The following is a 24339-nucleotide window of genomic DNA, read 5'->3' as shown; positions in this document are numbered from 1 at the left end:
TGAACAAGTCGTCATCTCTGTGCCCAGATGCAGTACACAGAAGACATGGGAAGTGTCCTTGACTCAGAAAGCACCAAAGTACCAGTACTGCCACGCACGTGGGGTCGAATGGAGTTGTGTGAAATCGTCCATTCATTCACTTGTTTGTTCGCTCATTCAACCACAAGTGCTCACTGAAGGCCACGTGTACCAGGCTCTGATGAAGACAGACTTCACAGAGCTGGCGTTGCACTGAGGGGAAGCGGGCGTAAACAGGCAAAAGTAAGCACACTCCTCACACCATTTCGGGTGACAGTTCATTCTGTGAAGGAGACAAAGCAAAGCAAAGGGGGACCAAGTGACGGGGTGGAGGTGCAGTTTTAGATACGTGGCTGGGGGCCCACTGGGCAGAGAAGGATGTGCAGGAGCCAGGACAGGGGGCGCTCGGTGCAAGGACTTACCACATAGAGGGACCAGGAGCGAGCAAGGCTGCGGGTGGGAACGACCTCAGTCTATTGACAAACAGCAGGGAAGCCGGGAGGCCAGGGCAGGTTGGGTGCAGGGGAGACTCCTAGGAGTGGGTGGGAACTTGCTTTCTTGTAAGGCCCTTCCAGCTCTGGGATGTGAGAAGAGCCCAGGGCCGGCCAGCAACCACTTCCTGAAAGGTCCAGGAGGAGGCCCCATGTGGGGCACACCCCCTTGTTCTCTCAGTCTTCACAATGACCTCATGAGGAGGGTTTTTCTACCCCCATTCCACACATGAAGAAAATGAGGTTCAGAGAGGCTAAGCAACTTGCCCAAGGTCACATAGAGTCAGAGAAAGAACTGGAAAGGAACCCAGGTCTGCCTGACCTGCAGGCCAGGAGAGGTTTTCCCAGGACCAGCACAGCCATTTGCCAAGGGCTTCCTCATCAATAATATCGGCCCTACAGGGACAGGCTGGCAGGAGGAACCAAAGCTCCAGGCTGGGGGGAGGCACATCCCAAGGCCATACGCCAATAGGGAGGGACCTGGGTTCTAAGCCTGGCTTTTCCCACAGCCCCCTACCCTCTGAAAAGGGGAAATGGTAGGTGAGCTGGAAAGCGGCGCCACGCCCGCACCCTCCACCCCCCGTGCCCGACACCTCCAGGGCCAGGGCGCACTGGCTAATGGGTATCAGTTCAGCCCTTTCGTTTCTGGAGACACTATGCTGTCATAAAGACTGTCATTTCCTGCAAGATGATCAATGCACTGGCTGCCCGGAGGGCTGGGAACGGTAGCATCTGGGCACGATCGGGAAGATAAAACCATCCTCTCTTTCTCTACCATTCCAGTCCTTTCCCAAGCAGGTACAGCCCTCGTGTTTCAGAGCATTGGCCTGGGGTCCCAAGAGGCCCCAGATCGCTGCATAGTCCCCCCAGCACAGGGAAGAACTGTCCCTCTTAGCCTAGTTTCAACATGTCATAGCCATGTGACCTTGGGCACAGCACTTTCCCTCCCCAAACCTCAATTTCCTCATCGTAAAATGGGGGCAACTATGTCTGCCTCACAAGGTGGCTTAAGTGGGAGGATATATCTTAAACCCTTGCCATGTAGGGGTGCTTAAGAATAGTAGCTATGAAAGTGATGGTGCTGGGGGTGATAGCGATGCCTGCCACATTTTGGAAATAGGGAAACTGAGGTCAGAGAAGGAAATGGGCTCCCCCAAGGTCACACAGCATGTCAGTGGCAAAGCTGGGCCTAGAACTTGGGTTTCGAGACCAGAGCCTTTGCTCATTACCATTGACTCATAGGTCAATGGTAATAAGTGAGTTTTGTTGACTCCTTCCATGGGCGGGTACTGTCATGCATTATCTCATTTAATCCCCACAATGGACTGATGAAGTCAGTGTTATTATTATTCCTACTTTGCCAGTAGAAGGCTGCAGCTCAAAGAGATGAGGTGACCTGCCCAAGGTCACACAGCTAGCAAGTAGCGGAGCCTGAGTTCAACCTGGGTGGTCTGTCTGCAGAGGCGCAGCTCCAGCCTCCGTGCTGGGGCCCTTGAAGATCAGCTGCTGAGGGTGGAGATCGAGGCTCCCAGCTTTGTGCGCAGACGCCCTTGGCCCTGCCACAGGCTGGCCTATCGTCTCCCCCATCTGATGAGCTGATGAGGACAAGGCAAGCTTAGGTCCCGCTGCCACCCCAAAACCCAGCTCATGGGCCCGGGAGGCAGAACCCCACCCAAGGTCGTCCTCAGAGAGTATATGCTGTGTGTCCAGTCCTGCCCAGACAGGGAAATTGAGACCTGGGAAGTTTATGAGGTGTTCACAACCCAGGCTGGTGAAGGAAGCCTGGCTCAGCGGCTGGAGGAGTCTGAGAGCAAGAAGTGGGTGGGAGAGGAAGAGGTTGGGGCCTCTGTTCCAAACACCCCAGAGTCTCCTGCTGGCACAAGACCCTGACAGACCTCTAATTCATCATGTTGCTATGGCCTCACAACAGACCTGGAACTTTGGTCCCATTCTGCAGGTGGGTATATCAAGGCTCATAGCATCAAAGTGGCTCGCTCAGGCTCACTCAATTAAAAAGAAGAGTGTGGACTTGAGCCCAGTTCTCCCAATGTGCAGGCTACTCTTTTTCCCTTGCTTGATTCATTTCTTGCTATATCAGCTCTTTTCTCTCTAGGTCTTTTCTCTGCAAATTACCAACTTCTCTGCCCTCCCTGTCCCTGATTCGGCTACACTTGACTGTAAGCCTCTTGAAGTCAGCAATCTCTTTTGACTTGCTCCTCTCTGTATGCCTGGAGCCTGTCGCAGCAATAGGCACAAGGCTAGAAACCAGTGGATGTTTGTTGGATTGTTGAAGGGATTGTAATTGGACTACAATTTTTTAAATTGATGTCAGTGGTCGGCACGGTCAATTTGGAGATTTTTGTTATTATGAAAGTGATTCATTATGTAAATATAAAGGTGAACAGGGGAAATTCATGTATTATAAATGTATTTTTTGTTTATTTTTCATTAACAAGACTGCTCCACTTCTTTGGCCTCTCCCCTTGCAGAGCACAGGCTCCGGACGCGCAGGCTCAGCGGCCATGGCTCACAGGCCCAGCCGCTCCGCGGCACGTGGGATCTTTCTGGACCGGGGCACGAACCCGCATCCCCTGCATTGCTAGGCAGACTCTCAACCACTGCGCCAGCAGGGAAGCCCTCCACTTCTTGATATATAGGGCTCTGGGGAGTGCTGGACCAATTCGCATAAGGATGCCAGAGGTCTTCTCACAGGGAAGCATTGGAAATCCAACCCCTGGTCACTGTGGTGTGAACTTAGAAAAATGTGGGTGGACTGGAGTAGCTCTGAGTGAAGTCCAATGGCAGGAGAAAGTCCAGAGGGCTCAACAGAGAGTTCAGCTGGAGGAGAAGGATGGGCTAGTAATCTGAGCTCAACATCAGGGTGAGGACAGAGACACATGGAACTTCCATCAGTTTTTCAGTCAAGGATCATGGTTTATTTAAGGAAAAATATCAACATGAAAGAGACACCAGTCCTCAGCCTCCAGCCTCACTACTGAGCATAGTATGGGCCTGCCTGTGGTTTATACTCTAGGGGTCTGTCCATCCAGTGGACAGGCATCCACCAGGATGCCCAAGACCAGTCTTCAACAGCGCCACCATGTGGCAGGGGCTAAAGCAACAGCAGTAGGCAGGGTTTCAGCTTCCTTTCTCTCTGTTCCTGGAGTTTGGAGGCAGGACTAATCTGCTTTAGATAAAGTCCTCAGGGTTCCTGGATCAGTTCAGGAGAGTGGAGGCCCCTGGATGGATACCGAACTTCCTGCTAATGAATGCTTAAGATGAGCAATTAGTCAGAAAATTAGGAGGGGTCTTATTGGTATCCTGAGCTGGTGAAGCAGTCATACAAGTTATAGAACAAGTCAGTTTTATCAACTCTGTCGCCAGTGACCACAACTATCTATGCTGACAAATACACACAGCAGAGTTCTTTTCTATAGCAGAAAATCTTCAAAATTAATAACAACAACAACAATTGCACACACATGCATGGCATGCTATAGTTTACGCAGCTCTTATCCATCCTCTTCTCTGAGCCTCACGCCAGCCCTGTGAGATAAGCAGGGCAGAGTAAAGGTCCCCAGGAAACCGAGGCTCAGAGGGGGATAGTGACTTGCCCACGGTCATCATAAAGTCAGCAAGGCCTGGTCCTGCTCCTGTTGTGGGGTGCCCAAGCTGCCTCCCAGGGATGCCAGATGCCACTTCCCTACCCTCCCTGCTTACAGCAGCATCAGGACCACTATGGCAATGACCATGAGGACTCCAGCCAGGATGCAAAGGCCCAGGAAGATGATGTCACTGGTGTCCTGGGCCACCATGGCCACGGGGCCCTCCAGTGCCTCTGCCTCGTCCCTGGGTGGTGCCTCCTGAAGGTGCTCTGCCGTGGCAGCATAGGGCCCAAGCCAGTGGGAGCCGGACAGCAGGTGGACAGAGGCCTCCTTTCGCCTCGGCTCACAGCGGACCTCGTATTCGTGGATATCCTCCTGCCCACCGGCTGAGAAGTCGATGTACAGCACGCTGACGATCACTGAAGTGTTATTTCTTCTCTGTGGGGGTCAAGGGGCACTTGTTCACACCTGAAGGGGCCAGGGCTGACCCTGTTCCCCTGGATATGTAGGCACTGAGTGCCAAGGGGGCACAACTCCAGAGCCTGGTTTCCAGTCCCAGCTTGGCTACTGACTCCCTTCCCACTCAGAGCCTGTGTTCCCACCTGTAAAAGAGGCACTACGACGGTGTCTGAAAAGACAATATATATTTGATGGGTCAGTGCTGGCTCTGGCTTGAAGGACGTGGTGTCTATGAAAGACAGTAACAGTAACAACAGGGACATTCGCCATGTTCCAGGCTCTGCATTTTAAGGGCATTATCTCATTTAATTCTCACAACAACCCTCTCTTATTTGTACCATTAATATCCCCATTTGCCAGATAAGGAAAATGAGGCCCAGAGGTTAAATCCCTTGTCTGAGGTCACACAGCACACAGTTGACAGGGAACGTATTCTCTTCCAGATCTGCCTGATTCTTAACTGTGCTCTTAACCATCACACCTCACTCAAACCAAAGACTGTAGAACCAAAGGGGAATTTCAGGACATCTAGTTCAATCTCCCTTCCTTGGCAATTTACAGATGTGGCTACTGAGGCCCCGCAAAGGCAGTAATTTGCCCAGAGTTAGATCCAGAAGCCGAGTCTCCTGCCTCCCAGTTAGATGCTCTGTCCCTGGTGTTACGGGACTTTCCTTATGGAATCGTTTTGCCCAATTATGTCTGCAGCAATTATGTGTCCCTGTGGCTGAGTGCTGTTCAGCCCAGTAGCACCACCCTGGGGTTGGGAAGAGCCATTGAGGAGTGTGATGTGGGGAGCCCGTCACATTTCTGCCCTCCCCACCCCCATGGATGAAGGAGGCAGGACTTAGGACACCCTGAGACAGTGGAGTGTTTGGGCTGGGGACTGAGGGACAGCATTTTGACGGGCAGTCTGGTGTGGTCTGGATCGGGTGCTGCAGTGATGCTGGGCTACTCTCCCCACCCACCCCTAATCTAGAGCAGCCGTTACACTCCTCAGGCCGCCCAACTGCCCCGTCCAGTCATGGCTCTTCTGAGCTGAGGCTTCTCTAAAATCCAAAGCTGCCCAGAACAGAGCAAACGGGCGTGACCTGCAGGAAGCTGCCATCGTTGGACGCTGGATGGTCCTTTTGGGGAAGGCAGTGAAGGGGAATCACGGGTCTGGAGTTTCATGGACCAGATGACCTTGTGGGTCTCTCCCAACTCTGGACTTCCCAAAAGCTCTGAGTCCATGTCCCCAGAGGAGCCTCCTGCATTGTGCCCTCAGCCTGTCTACCACCACACCCTCTGAGGAGAACCGGTGTCCTGGACTTTTGTGACACAGAATCGGAAAAAGAAAGACAGAACCTGAGAGTGGAAGGGGACCCAGTGAAAGGACCGAAGTGAATCCACATAATAAAGAAGGGAGGGAAAAATCACACAAAACAGGTGTGCGGGGAAGTTTCATGGGGTTTTGATGAGTGAGACTTGAGGAGGAAAGAAAGTCCACATGAATGTGGTGTTAACGGTTATGAAATCAAGTCTCTGTGGTTCTTAAGAGATGCACAGACAGGCTGTCATGGCTTTTGGCCATTTGAACTGTGCATCTTTGAAAGCAACTCAATGCAGAGACTGGTCCTCATGGGTCTAGGACTTACAAGTGTTACACTAAGAATCCATGAGTCTGAGGCTCTCAGTTTTTATGTTTCCATGATATTGATGCCAAGATTCTATGATTATGTGATTATGAGACCTTGAGTGTCTGTGAGTTCTTTGTTCTAGATTTCATGATTCCTTGCTTCTGGGGTTCTCTGTCTCCATCATTTTATGACTCTATGGAATGTGGTTCGGCCCCCAGAGAAAACCCCAAGGGGATTTAGGGCATGGTGCAGAGGTGAGGGCAGATTATCCTGGCAGCTAAGACTGACTCCCACTTCTCCTCTGCTCAGGTTAAAAGGATGATGGCCGCCAGGAGGCTGGGGAAGCAGAGGGTGGACTGGAGGGGCCAGAGGCATACATTCGGTTAATGTTGGGTGGTGGGGAAATACGGTTGCTGGAAAGCACGTGATTTCTGCCAAGACAGTCTAACGAATCCCCAGATTCGTCACCAAGGCTGGGGTGTTGTCCCCGATGGAGACCACTGTGCCTTCTCCGCCTTTCCCCTTCCCAACCTGTCCCTGAGAATCCAAACATCCAGGGTTCCTGGGCCACTACCAGGTGACTCTGAGGGCCCCAAGCCTGGGTTCTAGGCCTCCAAAATACAAGGCTAGTAGAAAAACCTCATTTGTACACCTCGCTGCCTTTGGAGGGAGGCGGATCCTGTCTCTCGAAGGGCCCCTTTGTTTGGCGGAGCCCAGCGAGGGATTTGGATCGCAAGGTTGGGGAGGGGGTGGGCAGGAGGCAGCAGCACCCAAACAGCTCTGTGCATTAGAGGGGTGGGGGCCGGGTGGCCCTGGGGAGCTCCAGGGGGGAGGGGGGACAGCAGGAAGGCCCCCAGGAACAGTCAGTTCCCAGGACCTTGAGGGAGGGGCCTCCAGTAGGGGCTTTTGGTTGTCACCAGCTTGTGCAGCAGGACACCCCTTCTCTGTCTCCCCTGAGTTCTTTGCTGTGTCTACACTGAGCAAGCGTGTTGAGGTAAAATCAAGAGGGGCTGAGTTCTGCATCCAGGCTCGTGCCCGCCCTCCTCCCCCAGCCCCTACCTGAGACTCAGTGCCGCAGGTGTCAAAGCGGGCCTGGATCCGGAAGTTGCTGCCGACTTCCTGAGCAGCGCAGCTCCGGCTGCCCAGGTAGACTTTGGTCCGTTCTAGCGGGGCCACTGCCTGCGCGGAGATCAGGATCTGGAAGTCCGTGCGGGAGCAACTCACGTTCATGGGGACCACTGAGGATGGACGGGAGTGGGGAGCTGGAGGCCATGGGGGCAGGCGGTCTGACCCCCACGCTCTCCAAGCCCCTATCCAAAGGGTGGTGGATGGAAAACCGAGGCCCAGAGAGGGGATGGCTCTTAAGCAGTCCTACGAGGACGTTTTACACGCGTTACTCCATTTAACTCCATCAAACTATGAGTTCCAGGGCAGACCCCCTGCCTACTTCTCAGCGCCCTCTGAGCCCAACACAGAGCTTGGCAGGTGCAGCGAATGCTGAATAAACGACTGACTGAATGAATGAATGAATATTCTTAATCATAATGAAAGCTATTATTGGCTGATCATGTCTGCCATATACCAGGCAATTCATTCAATCATTTAAGAAGTATTTATGGCCCACTATGTGCAGGCGCTATTCTAAACACAAGAGAAAAACCAGCCACAAATGCCTACCCTCTTGGAGCTCACATTCTAGTTGAGTGAGGAGGCAGTAAATATGTAATATACACCTAAGCGTCAGAATAGTCCGAAGGAAAATCAAGCAAAGAAGAAAGACGGGGAGTGGGGAGAGCAGAACGTGTGTGGGTGAGGGTTGCAGTGGCTGCAGTTTGAAAAGGGTGGTGAAGGAAGCCCCACTCTCCCTCCTCATGATGACGCCTTGAGGTGGACATGACTAAACGCATTTGAAAGTTTGGGAACCCGGAGCTCTGAAAGGTGAAATTGTCGGCAGTGGCTAAGCCAGGATGTTAATCATTGCGTCTGTAAGATCCCACAGTTCCTGGTCTCTCCACCTTATGTGGTGGCTCCCTGCAGCCCCTCCCAGCCAGGCCTGTGTGACTCTAAGTGTCTGGGCTCGTGCGAGCCTGTGTGTGCGTGCACGCGTGTGTGTACGGAGGCAGTGCGTGCTGGGGCAGGGGGGAGGGTAGGGGGAAGGAAGCTGGGTGGCTGGCAGGAGGAAAAGGAAAGAGCTAGTAGGCAGAGGCCTGGAAGTCTCAACCCCTCTCCGGGAAATGCCTCAGACATATATCAGCCTCTGGTGTCTGGGCAGTCGGGGATTTATGGGCCCGCCGTCTCCCACGATGATCTTGGTGATGCTGAACTGTGTGTCACCCCTGATTGATGCCGAGGCTGTCCTCCAGCTGGGAGGCCGCCTGCAGCCTGGGCCACATCTGGAGCCTGGCCCAGCACTAGTGCAGTGTCTGACCCTGGGCTCCCACAGCCATCGGGGAGGTGTCTCTGGAGGCACCAAAAGGAGAGGGAGCTTGTCCAAGATCACACACAGCTGGGAGAGGACCCAGGACCAGAAATAAGATCAGCAGAGTAAAAGGGACTTCTCAGCTCCTTCAGTTGATATTTTCATTTTACTGAGACCCGCAGAGAGAAAGCGACTTGCCAGCTAGATGGGGCAGAGCCCCATGGCACCTGGCTCTCTGAGTGCACTCTGGGAAAGGGGTCACTCTAACAGAGGGACAGCTCTCCTCCAGGTTTATGGATGGAGATAACTGAGGCCCACAGAGGGAGCGTCTGCCCAGGTCACTTTGCTGCCACTAGCTTGCTGCAGCTCTACCGTTTCCTTAACCATCCCTGGGCCCCCAAACTCCTCTTGCACATGGGTAAGGAAAGAGGAAGAAGGACTTCCCTGGTGGCACAGTGGTTAAGAATCCTCCTGCCAATGCAGGGGACACAGGTTCAAGCCCTGGTCCAAGAAGACCCCACGTTCTGCAGAGCAACTAAGCCCATGCACCCCAACTACTGAGCCTGCACTCTAGAGCCCGCGAACCACAACTACTGAAGCCCGCACGCCTAGAGCCTGTGCTCCGCAACAAGAGAAGCCACTGCAATGAGAAGCCTGCGCACCGCAACGAAGAGTAGCCCCCGCTCGCTGCAACTAGAGAAAGCCCGTGTGCAGCCACAAAGACCCAACACAGCCAAAAATAAATAGAAAGAAAGAAAAGAAGAGAGAAAGAGAGAAAGAGAGAAAGGAAGGAAGGAAGGAAGGAAGAAAGAAAGAAAGAAAGAAAGAAAGAAAGAAAGAAAGAAAGAAAGAAAGAAAGAAAGAAAGAAAGGAAGGAAGGAAGGAAGGAAGGAAGGAAGGAAGAAAGAAAGGAAGGAAGGAAGAAAGAAAGGTAGAAAGAAAGGAAGAAAGAAAGAAGAGGAAAGACTTTTTTTTTTTTTGGTTGCACTGTGTGGCATGCAGGATCTTAGTTCCCTGACCAGGGATCAGACCTGCGCCCTCTGCATTGGGAGCATGGAGTATTAACTACTGGACCACCAGGGAAGTCCTGAGGAAAGATCTTTTGAATGCAGACCAGGACTGAGACACATAAGGGAAAGAAATCCACACTCAGCAAGGATGCCCTCGGAGGCAGGCACTGTGACCTGTGTTACCTCATTTCATCTTAACGACCGCCTATCTAGAGCATCCATCAACTCCTCCCACAGGTGAGCACCGTTGGATGGTCAGTAAATGGCAGCATTTGGCTGAGGCCCCCGTCCGTCTGAGCTCAGTCCTGGGCCTCCTCCCCAGGCCCTGCTTAGCCACACAAAAGGCAAGGGTGTGAGTTCTAGCCTTGGCTGTGCCACTCCCCGTGTGACAGCAGTGAAAGTTGTTTCCTCTCTGCACCTCTGTTTCTGCACCTGCACAACAAGAGGCTCTAGCCTCGTCAGGCAGAGGGCAAAATGGGTCCAGAGCACAGGCATTTCTGGGACCGTGGCCCAGGGAAGGATGATGAGAGGAGGGGATAGATGATAGCTGCTGTCAGCTGGCAAATCTAACTAGCACTATGGAGGATGGAAAAGCTGAGTGCTAAGTTCCCTAGCTCTTCAGCTAGGCATGGCCATATGATCAAGTTCAAAATAATGAGAACAAGAAGAAGTCTTTTGAGGGCTTCCGAAAATGCTTTTACTTTCCTGATAAAGGAATATTTGTGGCTGGCACCTCCCTTACCTTCTTCCAGCCTTGAACATGGACATGATGTCTGGAGTTGTGGCAGCCATCTTGTGGTCATGAGGTCAAGAGAATCCCAGACATATCAGCTGGGACACTGTTGAGTCCCTGAACCAATACAGCAGCTGCCTAGCTCTAGGCTTCTTGTTGTGTAAGGAAACCAAAGGTCATTTTTTCAAACCACTGTCAGTCAGGACTTATGACTGTACAAGCAAGGTTGGTCAGCATCTCCATGATTATATCAATTGTTTTCCATAAATAGTATTACCATATCTTGTGTATTATCCCTGGATACAGAGGATTAATCATAGTACAAGAGAGGCCAGGGGCCCATGGAGGAAGGTGACAGATAGGGAGGAATTAGGAATTGTGGATTTAGAAGCTGGAAAAATAGGGCACTGTAATAGTGAAAATAAGCAAGGGCCACGTTGATATAGCCTCAGAGGTCCCAGGACGGGAGTCCGCAGTGGTGCAGCCAACTGAGAAGTTGGTGAGATGGAGGAAGGAGGCTGCAAAGACCAGGAACCCTGGCCTCACCTTCCCCCACCAGCACGCCCATACCCTCAACCCCAGCTGACCTCCAATGTAGGCCACAGAGAAGCCCCTGCGGGTGGTGCTACGGTCTGTGTGCAGCAGAAGCAGGAGCTGGTTGTGGCTCGAGGTGACCGGTGGTGGCAGGTGGTGGCCACACCAACTGCCCAGCAGGGGCGCCTCCTCGCTGGCCCCGTCGAAGGCTGCCAGATGGTCAAAGTCACAGGTCTTGGTCAGGCTGTTGGGGCCCTCCAGTTCCAGGTCCAGGAAGAACACTTTGACCCGGTAGCCAAGAGGCAGGCGGATGGTCCAGTGGCACCGGATGTGGTTGGGGTAGGAGCTGGGGTACTGTGGGCTGGAGAAGTTGCCCCGCACTGCCGTGTATACCTCCTGGCATTCTCCTGGGTTGGGGAGAGCAGGACAGAAGGAGCAATGGTGAGAAGGGTGGAGACTGTCACCCTCTGCAGCTACAGCTTGGGCAGTAGGCGCTATAGGGTCCTTAAACCACCCTGGCAGGTTGTGGGCACCATGGCCAGAAAACCAGACAACTGATCCCAAAGCCTGCTTTAAACTGAAACTAGCTGAAAGCGGAGACTGTCATTCCAATTGGTAAACCATTTCATGAGTGTTGACCCTGATAGGAATTCAATAACAATGCCTAATACCTCTCCTCGGAGTTGAGTCCAACTTGGACTTGACAGACAAGGTGGTTCATGACCTGACCTTGCCCTTTTTCTCCCTGCCCCTCATCCAGCCCTACCTTCCAGCCTCACCAAATATTTCCTAGTAGTACAAGCACACAAATCCTCTCTGTCCTCCGTGCCTCTGCACATGCTCATCCCTCTGCTTGGAACACTCTTCCCTTTCTTCTGCCACTGGCTAACACCTTCAAAGCACTGCTCAATTCTCTCCTCCTCCAGGAAGTCATCCATGATTCTTACTGTTAGACAGCACAGATCACAGTGCATTGTCATTGTCTGTTTCCTTCTCTATCTCCTCCACTAGACAGTTTAATTCCCAAGGGTTCATTCATTCATTCATACAGACATTAATTGAACACCCTCTATGTAGCAGGTACAAAGATAAGTCCATAGGAACTCACAGTCAAGCAGAGGAAATCAGCATGCAAACCAGGTACAGAAGTGATGTGTTAGATCATCGCTATGAGAAAACTTCTCTAAGGAGTGGAAGGAAGGGAATAATTCTGAGTGAATCAAGGAGGCTTCCCAGAGGAGGTGACATGCTTGTGCCTTGGCATCGGCCAGACGGGAGAGGGTGTGCTAGAACATTTCAGGCAGAGAAAGAGCAGGAAGTGTAAGGCCCAGAGGCAGAAGAGTACGACCCCTCCCCACCCCGCCACAGGTGTGATGGGGAGGCAGGAGCCCAGCACACACAGGGCGCTCAGCGTGCAGCTCCGGCCCTCCTACCTGAGAAGTAGTAGGCCTTGAAGCCCCGGCCCCCGATGTTAAAGTCAGACTTGAAGACCACCTGCAGCTCGTGGCCCAGCGACACGAGCGTGGGGGGCCTGGAGCTGCCGCAGTAGTGGTGCCCATGGGCGGGGCCGGGCCCCCCAAGCACAGCCACGTAGTCGTAGGTGCACTGCTCGCTGCCCTCCACCTGGAAGTCCACGAAGACCAGCTTGACGGTGGCGGGGCCAGAGGCTCGGATCACCCAGCGGCACTCCACGTTGTTGGGGTAGTTGTTGGGGTGCTCGGGGCTGGTGAGGACCCCCGACAGGCCCGTCAGGACGCCACCACACACATCTGCAAGGGAGCCCGCTTGAACCAAACTTTCTCCCTCCCTGTGGCTCCCCCATCTCCTCCCTTGGGAAATGCCACGCCCACAGGTGTTCACGGGATTCTTGTCACCACCCACAGAGCGCTTGGTAAGTGACAGGCACAGGCCATCTTTCTAGGCCATCACCATAACCCCATGAGGAACGCACGGTGGTTTCCCCCATTTTACAGCTGAGAGACTGGAGGCAGAGAGAAGTTAAGTAACTTACTTGTGTGAGTTGGGCTTCACCTAGACTGAGCCCGAGACAAGGATTTGAGCCCAAGTAGTTCATCTGGGAGAGACAGAGGACCGCAGATGGGCAGCGAGGGAGAGAGGGTGGGGGAGCGGGGGCATTCCCCGGAATCGAGGCTGAGGGCCGCTGGGGGTAGAGGTGACCTGCCAAAGCTTCAGAAAAAGCCCTGAAGCAAAGAGATGTGGAGATTGGCAAGAGCCATTGCAGTGGCAAGGCCCCAACGGACAGGGCAGGACCCTGACAGCAGGTCACCCCCTGGTATCAGGGAGGGCAGGATTTGACTAACTTCAGAGTCTGTGCACTTGACCTTATCAGTCTCACTGTCCCCTCCTACCAGGCTAGTGGAGCATAGAGGCTGAGGTACCTGAGACCAGGAACATTATCAAATCTCCCGAACAGATGAAGAAACTGAGGCTTAGAGGGAGGATCTAAAGGAGTAGAGATGGGCTTGACGTCTGAAGACAGGTCTCCTCTCAGCTCAGTCTTCTATTGCTGTGTGACCGTGGACAAGTAACTCAGCCTCTCTGAGCCTCATGGGAATATTAGAAATCATAAGACCTGTTCAGACTGATCCACCAGGCTCAGACGCATGCTGAGTTTAATAAGTTTCTGGTGAAAGCCCTTTAGAACCCAGTGTAGCCAGTACAACTGGGAGCTAGGTGATAATGAATGCCAGGACTAGCTGGAGGCCACCAGCAGGGAGGGGCACACTCGGTTGTGTCTCCTGAGACTCCAGAATCCCACTCCGTGGCATGGCTGTGTGAACAGAGCACTGTGCTGGGCGGCTAAGGCCTTGACTTCTTGTCCCAGTTTCCCCTTCCCAGATGTGTGACCTTGGGAAGGCACATTCCCTCTCTGGTCTCAGGTGTATTGTTTGTCAAATGAGAGGGCAGGTTTTGACAGTCTGTGAGATCCCGTCCGCTGTCAATACCCTCAGCAGAGACTTTCAAAATGTGTTCTGGGGCTCCACGGTAGCCCCAGGGCATCTATTTGCAGACATCTGGTGTAAATGTCCTTCTTTTTCTGTATTCAAACTATTTTTTAATTCAATGAAAGATACATATCTTTCATTCAGTCACATATCTTATATGTAAAAATTTAACTAATCGGAGGCCATCAATATTTACTTATGTTTTCAATGATTGGCTTATAATAAGTAAACGTTAAAAATATGAACTTATAAATGCTTACAACAAAAATGCTGCCTTTGGGACTTCCGTGGTGGTGCAGTGGTTAAGAAGCCGTCTGCCAATGCAGGGCACACGGGTTTGATCCCTGATCTGGGAAGATCCCAAATGCCACGGAGCAACTAAGCCCGTGTGCCACAACTACTGAGCCGTCGCACTACAACTATTGAGCCCTCGTGCCACAACTACTGAAGCCCATGCGCCTAGAGCCTGTGCTCCACAACAACAGAAACCACCGCAATGAGAAGCCCACGTACCGCAAAGAAGAGTAGCCCCTGCTCACCACAACTAGAGAAAGGTCACGCACAGCAACGATGACCCAATGCAGCCATAAATAAATAAATAAAATTTATTTTTTTTAAATGCTGCCTTTATCTCTTTTACATATCAGGGATTAACATAAGGTTCCATTTGATATAAGGGTACTCTTGTTTTAAAAAGTATTGGAAAACATTGCACATGGTATTATAACTTTGATACCCTAAGAGTCTAAAAATCTAGGGATCTAAAACTCCACTGCTATGATTAGATCGGTCTGTGGTTCTTGTGTTTTTCCATTCTACAATACTATGCGTCCAAAGCCAGTGGGAGCTGGTGTCTGGCTTTTGAGGCATAGAACTGTGTGCACCCTCGCCTCGGCCCTGATTGCTGTTGGTGAACCCCGCGCACCAGGAGCCTCTGTGGAGTCTATTGCTTGAGCTGTTGTGAGGAAGGCCTTTGGTTTTGGCCTTGGGAGAAGGTAGGAGGTCTGAGTCTGTGCAGAGAAGCCTGAGGAAAGAGGAATGAGTCAAGGAGAAAGAAAGGCAAGGAGGGTGAAGCCTCTGCTCCCCTCACTAGCCTGAGGGGTAGGCTCCAAGCCTGGCTGGGGGAGGGAGGGGTTAGGGATCACTATATAGGAGGCGAGCTCAGGAAAGGCTTTGGGAGGGAGAGCGTCACCAGCTCCATGCAGACGCCCATGCACCTTCCACTCCGAGGACATGATGGGGAGGGGGAGAGAATCCTGTGCCCGTGACATGAGATGCCACAGAGGGATCAGCAGCAGTGGCAACACGGTGTCCCCTCCAGTGTCCCCTCCAGTGTCCTGATGTCATGTATGGGGTGAGAAGGACAAGGATAGGAGAGCGCGAGAGGCCTCATTCCTGAGCACAGTGAGACCCTCCGAGGACTCCCGGAATAACGGAGGGATACGTGGGGAGTGTTGCCATGAAGGTGGGAACACACAACCACCAAGACTACCAATAGAAAAAAAACCCACTACCAACAGAGGCTGCCTTTGTCCCATGAGCTATGAGAGCAGGGGCATCCAGATTACAGAGCAGCCTACACGCTAAGATGCTGAGACCCTGCCCGTCACCTCACCCCGCCGCCCTCCCCCCATCCCCACCCAGGGCCACCCTCTCTACTGCCAAATCCCCCTTGCCTTTCTGGTAGCCTGCAGAAAAGCCTCGGCTGGCCACGTGCTTGTCTGAGTGGAAGACCACAGACATGACGTTCCAGGAGGAGGCGAAGGGCGGTGGGGGCACCTGGCCGCAGAACCTCCCCAGCAGGTTGCCCTGGTCCCCGGAGGCCCCGTTGTAGATCTCCAGGAAGTCGAAGCTGCAGGTGTCATGGTACTCCAGGTCGAAGGCGTGGAAGGTGAGCAGCACGGAGGAGCCCTCAGCTACCACAATCAGCCAGATGCACTCCGTGTTGTAGGGGTAGAGCCTGGGAAAGTTGGGGCTGGAGAAGTTTCCAGAAGGTGCTGAGAGCACACCCCCACATTTGACACCTGTGGTGAGAGGCAAGAATGTCTCAGAGTCAGCCCTGGGGTCGTGGGTAGTGGCCCAGCTCCAAAGCGGGTTCTTTGGGATGGGATGGGTTCTTTGGGATGGGATGAGGGAGCATGAGGTCATGGCCCTAAGTCAATTCATTTATTCATGTAGCTGTTCATTCATTTACTTATTCTTCAAATACTTGCCAAACATTCTTTTATTCATTCAAGAAATATTGTTTGAGTGCTAAGCATTGTTTTAGGCGCTGGGGTTACAGCAGGAACAAATAGACTAAAATTCTGGTGGGGAAGACAAATAATAAAGATAATAAGGAAACTATAGAGCATATTAACTAGTGATAAGTGATCTGGAGAAAAATAAAGCAGGGAAAGGAGATAAGAAGTGTCAGGTGGGACTATAATTTTAGGCAACTGCTAGGCACTAGAGATGTGCACTGGGGAATTCGAAAATTAAAAATAATATTACCTGCTGCCATCCTGAGTGAAAATGTGCACAGAGTACTACAAAGTTAAAACTACATTCTTTTTATTATTATTATTATTTATTTATATTTTTGGCTGCGTTGGGTCTTTGTTGCCGCGCACGGGCTTTTTCTAGTTGCGGCGAGCAGGGTCTACTCTTTGTTGCAGTATCCGGGCTTCTCATTGCAGTGTCTTCTTTTGTTGCAGAACCCGAGCTCTAGGCGCGCAGGTTTCAGTAGTTGCGGCACGTGGGCTCAGTAGTTGTGGCTCGCGGGCTCTAGAGCTCAGGCTCAGTAGTTATGGCATGCGGGATTAGTTGGTCCGTGACATGTGGGATCTTCCTGGACCAGGGTTCGAACCTATGGTCCCTGCATTGGCAGGCAGATTCTTAACCACTGCGCCACCAAGGAAGTCCCCCAAACTACATTCTTATATGTACATATTTGCTTATATTTTGAAAACAATGGAAGGAAACTAATAAAAATTGTTCTCTGACACAGGAAGATGTAAGCCAAGGGGAGGAAACAGGCGCGACTGCTAGACCTCTTTAAATGCAATTTATTTGATAATTTTAACTTTATAATCATGAGTAATTTTTAATATAATTTTTAAATTATCAAAAATATTTAAGTAACCCATATGCCAAACTAAAACAAATAAGCTTAACTATATGTCAAGTTGGAGGCACATTCACATGGGAAAAATGATTTCAAACGATGTTGAAATACACTATTTTGACTGTACCTTCCTAGTGGAATAGATCCCAAGAACAAAATGAAACACACAAAAAAATTAAACTATATTCAGTAGACTTACTATTAGTGGTAATAGTGAATACCGTTATTTTACAATATTTTAAATATTGGAGTAAAGGAAGTATGTTAATGTCAATAGAAACTAAGATTTGCAGTGTAAGAGGAGAGCGATACAAGTATAGAATTAAAAAACTAAGCAGAACTCTTGAGATCCTTAATTTGAATTGAAAACATCAGTACGAATTTGATTTATTTTTATTTCTAAAAATATTAATTTCCTAGCTTTGTTCATTAAAAACCCTAAAAGTGGGGCTTCCCTGGTGGTGCAATGGTTGAGAGTCTGCCTGCCGATGCAGGGGACACGGGTTCGTGCCCCGGTCCGGGAGGATCCCTCATGCCGCTGAGTGGCTGGGCCGGTGAGCCATGGCCGCTGAGCCTGCGCGTCCGGAGCCTGTGCTCCGCAACGGGAGAGGCCACAACAGTGAGGGGCCTGCGTACCAAAAAAAAAAAAAAAAACCCTAAAAGCAATGATATCCTGGTAGTATTTGTACCACTTGGACTTAGATTAGGATTATTATGTCCAACTAAATTAGCTTCGGATCGTTATGTCTAACTAAAATGAAGCAGGGCTCCTTAAAGAAATAGTTAGTCTAGGGAAGTAAATATACAAAATACGCTTGGGATATCTTGTCACACCAGAAAGTAAAGAAACTATTGGAACTGCTGGGATTGTGTCAAGAGACACAGAAACCTTCTTGAAGGGGCTCCCACTGGCTAAAGAAGGTATAATTTGAGCTTCAAAAAAATTTATTGCAGGGACTTACCTGCGGTTCAGTGGTTAAGACTCTGTGCTTCCAATGCAGGGGGCGCAAGCTCGATCCCTGGTTGGGGAACTAAGAGCCCACATGCCACCGGGAGTGGCCAAAAAAAAAAAATTTATTGCAGTGGGTTGGAACCCATCAAATATATAAAAATGAATGAATTCATAATACAACTAAAAGAAACTAAAAAGGAGATTATTGATTTCCTTTAGAGATTGCTCGGGCATGAACTCATTTTCTTCTTGTTACATGAAGAAAGAATTAAGCATTTACTTTGCCTTTCCTGTTACAAACTATATATATCAGGATAACCAAATAGCTGATGAAGAAAAATTGTTATTTAAAGAAGACTACAGAAAGAATAACAACATTAGAAAAACATAACTTTGCAAACCTTAATGGAATCATCATTATCGTTGTCTGTTCTAATCACTGAGAAAAAAGGTAACTGATGAGAGATAAAACCTAGTTGGTTGAGTAGGTAAATATTTTCTGTAAAATTCTTTCACCTTTGCTAATGTTTGTAAATTTTTATAATTAAAAAATGCCAAAAAAGTTACCTTTATAGGGAACTTTATAATAGATGGATCAGGCTAACAACCCCTGAACTCACTGACCAATCTCAACGTCAAAGTGAAACACTGAATAATTGGTGCCCTAATGAAACACCTGTAACATCTTCTTGGGGGGAAAAAAAGGAACCTTAATCTAATGGAGTCTCTGGATCTGTCTATAAGTTAGAGTGACTATGGAAGCTAGAGGAACAATCTAAATGACACCGTGAGGACACATTCAGTCAAGTCCCGAGTGTGGGAAATTCTAATGACCCAGGTGCTTCAACAGTAAATAAAGTGGGGGGGGGGGGGAGACACAACTGTTATATTAAAAAAGACTCAACTAGAAGAAAACATAGGAGGTAAGCTCCTTGACGTTGGTCTTGGCAATAATTTTTTGGATTTGACACCAAAGGCAACAAAAGCAAAAATAAACAAGTGGGACTACATTGAATGAAAAGCTCTGCACAGCGAAGGAAACCATCAATAGCGACTTCCCTGGTGGCGCAGTGGTTAAGAATCTGCCTGCCAATGCAGGGGACAGGGGTTCTGAGCCCTGGTCCAGGAAGATCCCACGGGCCAAGGAGCAACTAAGCTGGTGTGTCACAACTCCTGAGACTGTGCTCTAGAGCCCGTGAGCCACAACTACTGAGCCTGAAAGCCACAACTACTGAAGCCTGCGCACCTAGAGCCCCTGCTCCACAACAAGAGAAGCCACTGCAGTGAGAAGTCCGCGCACCTCAACAAAGAGTAGACCCTGCTCGCCGCAACTAGAGAAAAGCCCATGCGCAGCAGAGAAGACCCAACACAGACAAAAATAAATAAATATAAAGAGGAAGGCTTTCAACTTCTCCATTAAAAAAAAAAAAATGAGTAGAGGACTTCTCTGGTGGCACAGTGGTTAAGAATCTGTCTGCCAATGCAGGGAACATGGGTTCGAGCCCTGGCTCAGGAAGATCCCACATGCCGCAGAGCAACTAATCCTATGCTCTACAACTACTGAGCCTATGCTCTAGAGCCTGCGAGCCACAACTACTGAGCCCATGTGCTGCAACTACTGAAGCCCGCATGCCTAGAGCCCATGCCCCGCAACAAGAGAAGCCTGTGCACTGCAACGAAGAGTACCCCCACTCGCCGCAACTAGAGAAAGGCCGTGCAGCAACGAAGACCCAACGCAGCCAAAAATAATAAATAAATAAAATAAAATAAATTTAAAAATGTAAAATAAAAATAAAATGAGTAGAGAAACTGAATAGGCAGTTTTCCAAAGAAGGCATACAGATGGCCAACAGGTACATGAAAAGGTGCTCAACATCACTAATCATCAAGGAAATGCAAATCGAAACCTCAGTGAGATATCACCTCCCATCTGTTAGGATGGCTATTATGTAAAAGACAAGAGAGTAACAAGTGTTGACAACGATGTGGAGAAAAAGGAACCTTTGTGCACAGTTGGTTGGAATGCAAACTGGTGCAGCCTCTATGACAAACGGTATGGAGGCTTCTCAAAAAATTAAAAATAGAACTCCATATGATCCAGCAATTCCACTTTGGGTATATTTCAAAGGAAATGGAAACAGGGTATCAAAGAGTTATCTGCATTCCCATCTTCATTGCAGAATTATTCACAATAGCTGAGATATGGAAACAACCTAAGTGTCCATCAACAGATGAATGGAGATACATACGACATGGAATATTATTCAGCCTTGAAAAAGGCTGCTATTTACAGCAACATAGATAGACCTTGAGGGCATGATGCTAAGTGAAATAAGCCAGACAGAGAAAGACGAATACTGCATGGTATCACTTATATGTGGAATTTAAAGCGTCAAACTCATAGAAACAGAGAGTAGAAAAGTGGTTGCCAGGGGAGAAGTTGATTAAAAAAGAGAGAGAGAGACTGAGAGAGAGAGAGAGAGAGAGTGAGGGAGGGAGACTTGAGTCAAATATCAACCGAAAGCAATGTGTGGACCTTGTCTGGATTCTGAGTTGAAAAAAAAATCGCAATGGGATTTTTTTTTTTTTTTTTTTTGCCATAATGGGGAAAATTGAACATGAGCTGAGTATTAGATAAAATTAAAGAATTATTATATCATTATAAAAATATTGGGAATATCTATCTATCTATCTATATATCTGTTAGATATACTCTGAAATATTTATGGGTGAAATAGTGTGATATCTGAGATTGTCTTTAAGTTTCTCTGATCTGTCCCCCTAAAATGGGGGTAAGGGTAGGATAGAAGAGCCAAGAAAGGCAGAATGTTGATAACTGTTGAAGATGGTTGATGGAGACATTGGGATTTATTATACTATTTTCTCCACTTTGTGTGTGAAAATTTTCATACTTAAAAGTTGAAAAAAATGACCTTCTCAGTGAGGCTTTCCCCAACCATCATATTTACAACTGAAATCCTCTCTCCATCCCTGTACCCCTTCTCTCCCTTTTCTGCTTTATTTTCTCCATCGCACCCATCACTGTCAAATGTACTATTTATTTCCTTATTTGTTTGGTTCACTGCCAAGTCTCTCTCCACAAAACTGTAAGCTCTATGAGAGCAGGGATTCTCGTCTGTTTTATTCTCTGCTGTCTCCCAAGCACCTAGAAGAGCTCCTGGTACAAAGCAGGTGCTCAGTGTATATTTGCTGAGTGAATGAATCAGTGAACAATCTTATATCATCCTCACAATATCCCCATAAAATAGGCAGCACAGGTGTTATTGACTCCATTTAACAGATGAGAAAACTGAGGCCCAAAAAGGGAAGTTACTGCTGTAGCTGACATCTCCTGTTTTGTTCCACCCAGCCCTCATTCCTTCACCTCTTGCGACAACATGCCCTCAATTTTAGACACTGCTCCCTTCCCTTGCCTCCATGTGGTAACCCTCCCTCGTCTTTCCCAGGCCCACAGGAGAACACAGGATCCTAGCTGGGCAATCGGGGCCCTCAGCACTGCCACAGCGACTGGCCTGTGGGGTGCGCCTGTGCCACCAGAGTCCTGCTGCTGAGTGCCTGGATGAGAACCCTTTCCTCCCTGGTACCTAAGCTGGGAGTGAGAGCCCTGGGTGGACCCCACTCAGAGCCCATTGAGAGAGCTTGTCAGCAAATGGCAAGAACCATGTGAAAAGAGGGAATGTCCCAGAACCCAAGCTGCCCAGCTCAGCTATACTCCCGCCTCCCTGGCACCAGCCACTGCATTTCTCTTCTTGCTTAAATTCATCCAGATTAGGTTTCTGTCCCTTGCAACCAGAAGCATCCTGAAGAATATACTTAACCGAAGTTCCTGTAAGAGACACATTTGCCAAGCATGTGCCCTGTACAGGCCTGTGCTGACTCATAACGGGCCCCTTCCTGGGGAGTTCCCAGTTGTGGGGTAAGATGGGGGGAGTTAGGCAAATGAGACAAAGCCATGTGGCGTGATTGCGCTGGGGCCACACGGGCTCTGGGGTCCAGAGGGAGCGGGGGCAGTCTTGCCAGGGCCAGCACTGTTGGGGGAGGGACACAGGGGAGTTGATGTTTGAGTTTGGCTAGAAGGAGCAAGAAGGCTTTGTGAGTTGGGGAAGATCTGGAGGGAGGAAATGGCATGAATAAAGGCTCAAACTCACAATCACTTAGCCTACCTGAGCCTCAGTCACGCATCTGTGAAATGGGGATAATGACCTTGCTGGGCGGCTGTGAACACGGATGAGAGAAAGCAGTGCAGAGGCTACAAGATGCACACCCAGCTCACATCAGGGCTCCCTGCCTGGCCCTGGGGACAGGCCAGGGCGGGAGCAATGTCTGATTCATGCCTCTATGGCAAGAGGACAGAGGGACATCCTGTTCATTGCCTGTCCTTGTCCTTCCCCCAGCCTTGCCCACTGGACGGGAAAAGCCGTGAGAAGGTTGGAGCAGAACTCCTGGTGGCCCAGGAGGCCCTGGGTCCCAGCACAAGTAGAGGTCTTGTCCGGCAGGCACCCTGAACTCCAGGGTCACCCCAAGGCCACTGAAGCCCCAGTGGCTAGAAATGGGAACAGTTAGCTTATCCCACCACCCAGGCATGGGGTGAGACACCTGGGTGCCCAGGCCATCTCTGCCACCAACTAGGTGACTGGAAAGTTACGTGTCCTTCCTGAGCCCCCCTTGAACCTGCAGGAAGACAAGGCACTGGCAACCACTGGCTGAGCCCCCGCTACACACACACCCCTTGAAGACGGCCCTGGCTTCCCAGACAGGCACACAGTGCTCAGAGGGCTGGAGCGGCACAAAGCGACCCGGGACCAGGGTGCCAGCAGAGGGTTCTAAGATCCCCAAGGAGGGAGTTTCTGAGGCTGATGAAGGGATACGGAAGTCTTCCTGGAGGAGGTGGTGTTTGACCTGAGCTTCATGGATGAGCCAGATGTTCTCAGGTAGAAAAAGAGAAAAGGGACCTTCCAGGCAGAGGGCACAGCGGGTGAAAGCCCTGAGGGTGAAGCATCTCCAGGAGGGGGTGTGATCCTCTGCCAGAGTATGAGATGCCCGAGGGACTCTGGGAACCGAGGTTGGATGTTATATAGAGATTGGAGCCAAACCTGGGAAGGCACTGAATGCCTTTGATTTCACTTGGCTGGCGATGGGAAAGTACAGCAGGCCCTCAGGAGGAAAATAAGGACTCATTCCAACAACAAATCTTTAATCGTTCTCTGAGCCATTCCCTTCGTCCTTGGTAAACATGTAATCTTGGACAGGTTACTTAACCTCCCTCTTCCTCAGTTTCCTCCTCTGTAAAAAGGAGGACTAATACCCACTTTGAAGCTGGTTGTGAAGATTAAATGCATTCATACGTGGAAAGCACCCAGCACACAGTGGGCACTTGATAAATATCGTCTTTCCCCATCTCAGAAGCAATACATCTTCAACTCGGCCAACTGCCCCCAAAAGGGCCTTCCGCTTTCTGGCCTTCCACATGGAAACCTCCTGAGACCCCGCTGCTACCTGCCACCCCTCTGCCCCCCTCCAGGTTTCCTGCCTGTCCCCAGCAGCTCCTACCTTCCATGGCTTGGGCCCTGGGGACTGGGCTCAGCAGTGTCACTGCCAGCAGCAGACAGAACTCCAGCTCTGCCAGCATCTCCTCGCTGGGGGCCCCGCAGGTCTGCCGAGCTTGGGGCAGGCCAGGACCTGAGGGTCTGGAGCAGGGGAAAGAGAGGTGAGGCTGAAAGGGCCTCCAAGTTAATGGTGGTGTGAATAATTCATCAGCACCTTGAATTAGTAAGCTGATCCCCAGGTGCTTCCCTCACTCCACCCTAAGGTGACGGATCTAGTGTCACCAGGTTGACACTTCGGAGGTCTGCACTGGCCACACTGGATGGGGAAGGGAAGCAACTTAGGGCTGGGAGGGAATTTGGTGGTGGAGAAAGGGCACGAGTTTGGGGGCTAGGCAGACCTGAGATCATCTCCCGTCAGCCTCCAATTGGCCAGGTGACCTTGAACAAGTCATCCAACTCCTCTAGGTCATCTGTCCAGTGGTACCATTCAGCCCTGCCTCTAGGGCTGTTGTGGAAATGAAATGTGGTAACATACGCTAAAGCACACAGTGAGCGCTTGCTCTAGGTTTCCCTATCCCCCACCGATGGGGGAGTGGGACAGCATCCCTCAGACACGCTTAGATGAGCTCAGAGGGAGAGCGAAGGGAAGAATGCAGCAGGGACAACAGAATGGGAAAATCGTATAGGATAACTCCTAACGCAGTCATGGATCTGGGCCATAGTGTAAATTCTGGCCAAGGATATTAAATGTTCACCTTTTTATTGATCCACAAACCTGGCTTGAACATCACTATGTGCCAGGCCCTGTGCTAGGAGCTGGGCGGCAGCAATACCCTCAGGGGCGCCGTGTCCAACAGGAAACA

At 50.3% G+C, this 24339-nt stretch overlaps 1 protein-coding gene across 1 annotated transcript; it reads right to left on the bottom strand.

Annotated features, from left to right (window-relative positions):
• Window positions 1-4225: 4225 nt before the first annotated feature.
• CDCP2 (CUB domain containing protein 2) lies at window positions 4226-23559 on the bottom strand. Its single transcript, XM_030870414.2, has 6 exons — window positions 23481-23559; window positions 15528-15875; window positions 12319-12654; window positions 10939-11292; window positions 7249-7427; window positions 4226-4552 (listed from the first exon to the last, which is right to left on the bottom strand). Exons 1-6 carry the CDS (start codon window positions 23557-23559, stop codon window positions 4226-4228), a joined length of 1623 nt encoding a protein of 540 aa, XP_030726274.2.
• Window positions 23560-24339: the final 780 nt, after the last annotated feature.

The sequence above is a fragment of the Globicephala melas genome, chromosome 1, assembly GCF_963455315.2.
Source record: "Globicephala melas chromosome 1, mGloMel1.2, whole genome shotgun sequence".
NCBI lineage: Eukaryota > Metazoa > Chordata > Mammalia > Artiodactyla > Delphinidae > Globicephala > Globicephala melas.
Note: the sequence above shows the minus strand (reverse complement) of the source record. Positions and strands in the feature narration are given on the sequence as shown.

Excerpts from the sequence above, each read along its gene's own strand:
- CDCP2 (XM_030870414.2), bottom strand. The coding sequence starts at position 23,559 with ATGCTGGCAGAGCTGGAGTTCTGTCTGCTGCTGGCAGTGACACTGCTG. Across the intron at positions 12,655-15,527 it reads TTCTGCAGGCTACCAGAAAG|ATGTGTGTGGTGGCGTCCTG; the intron begins GCAAGGGGGATT and ends GCTCCCTTGCAG. Across the intron at positions 11,293-12,318 it reads CAAGGCCTACTACTTCTCAG|GAGAATGCCAGGAGGTATAC; the intron begins GTAGGAGGGCCG and ends TCCCCAACCCAG.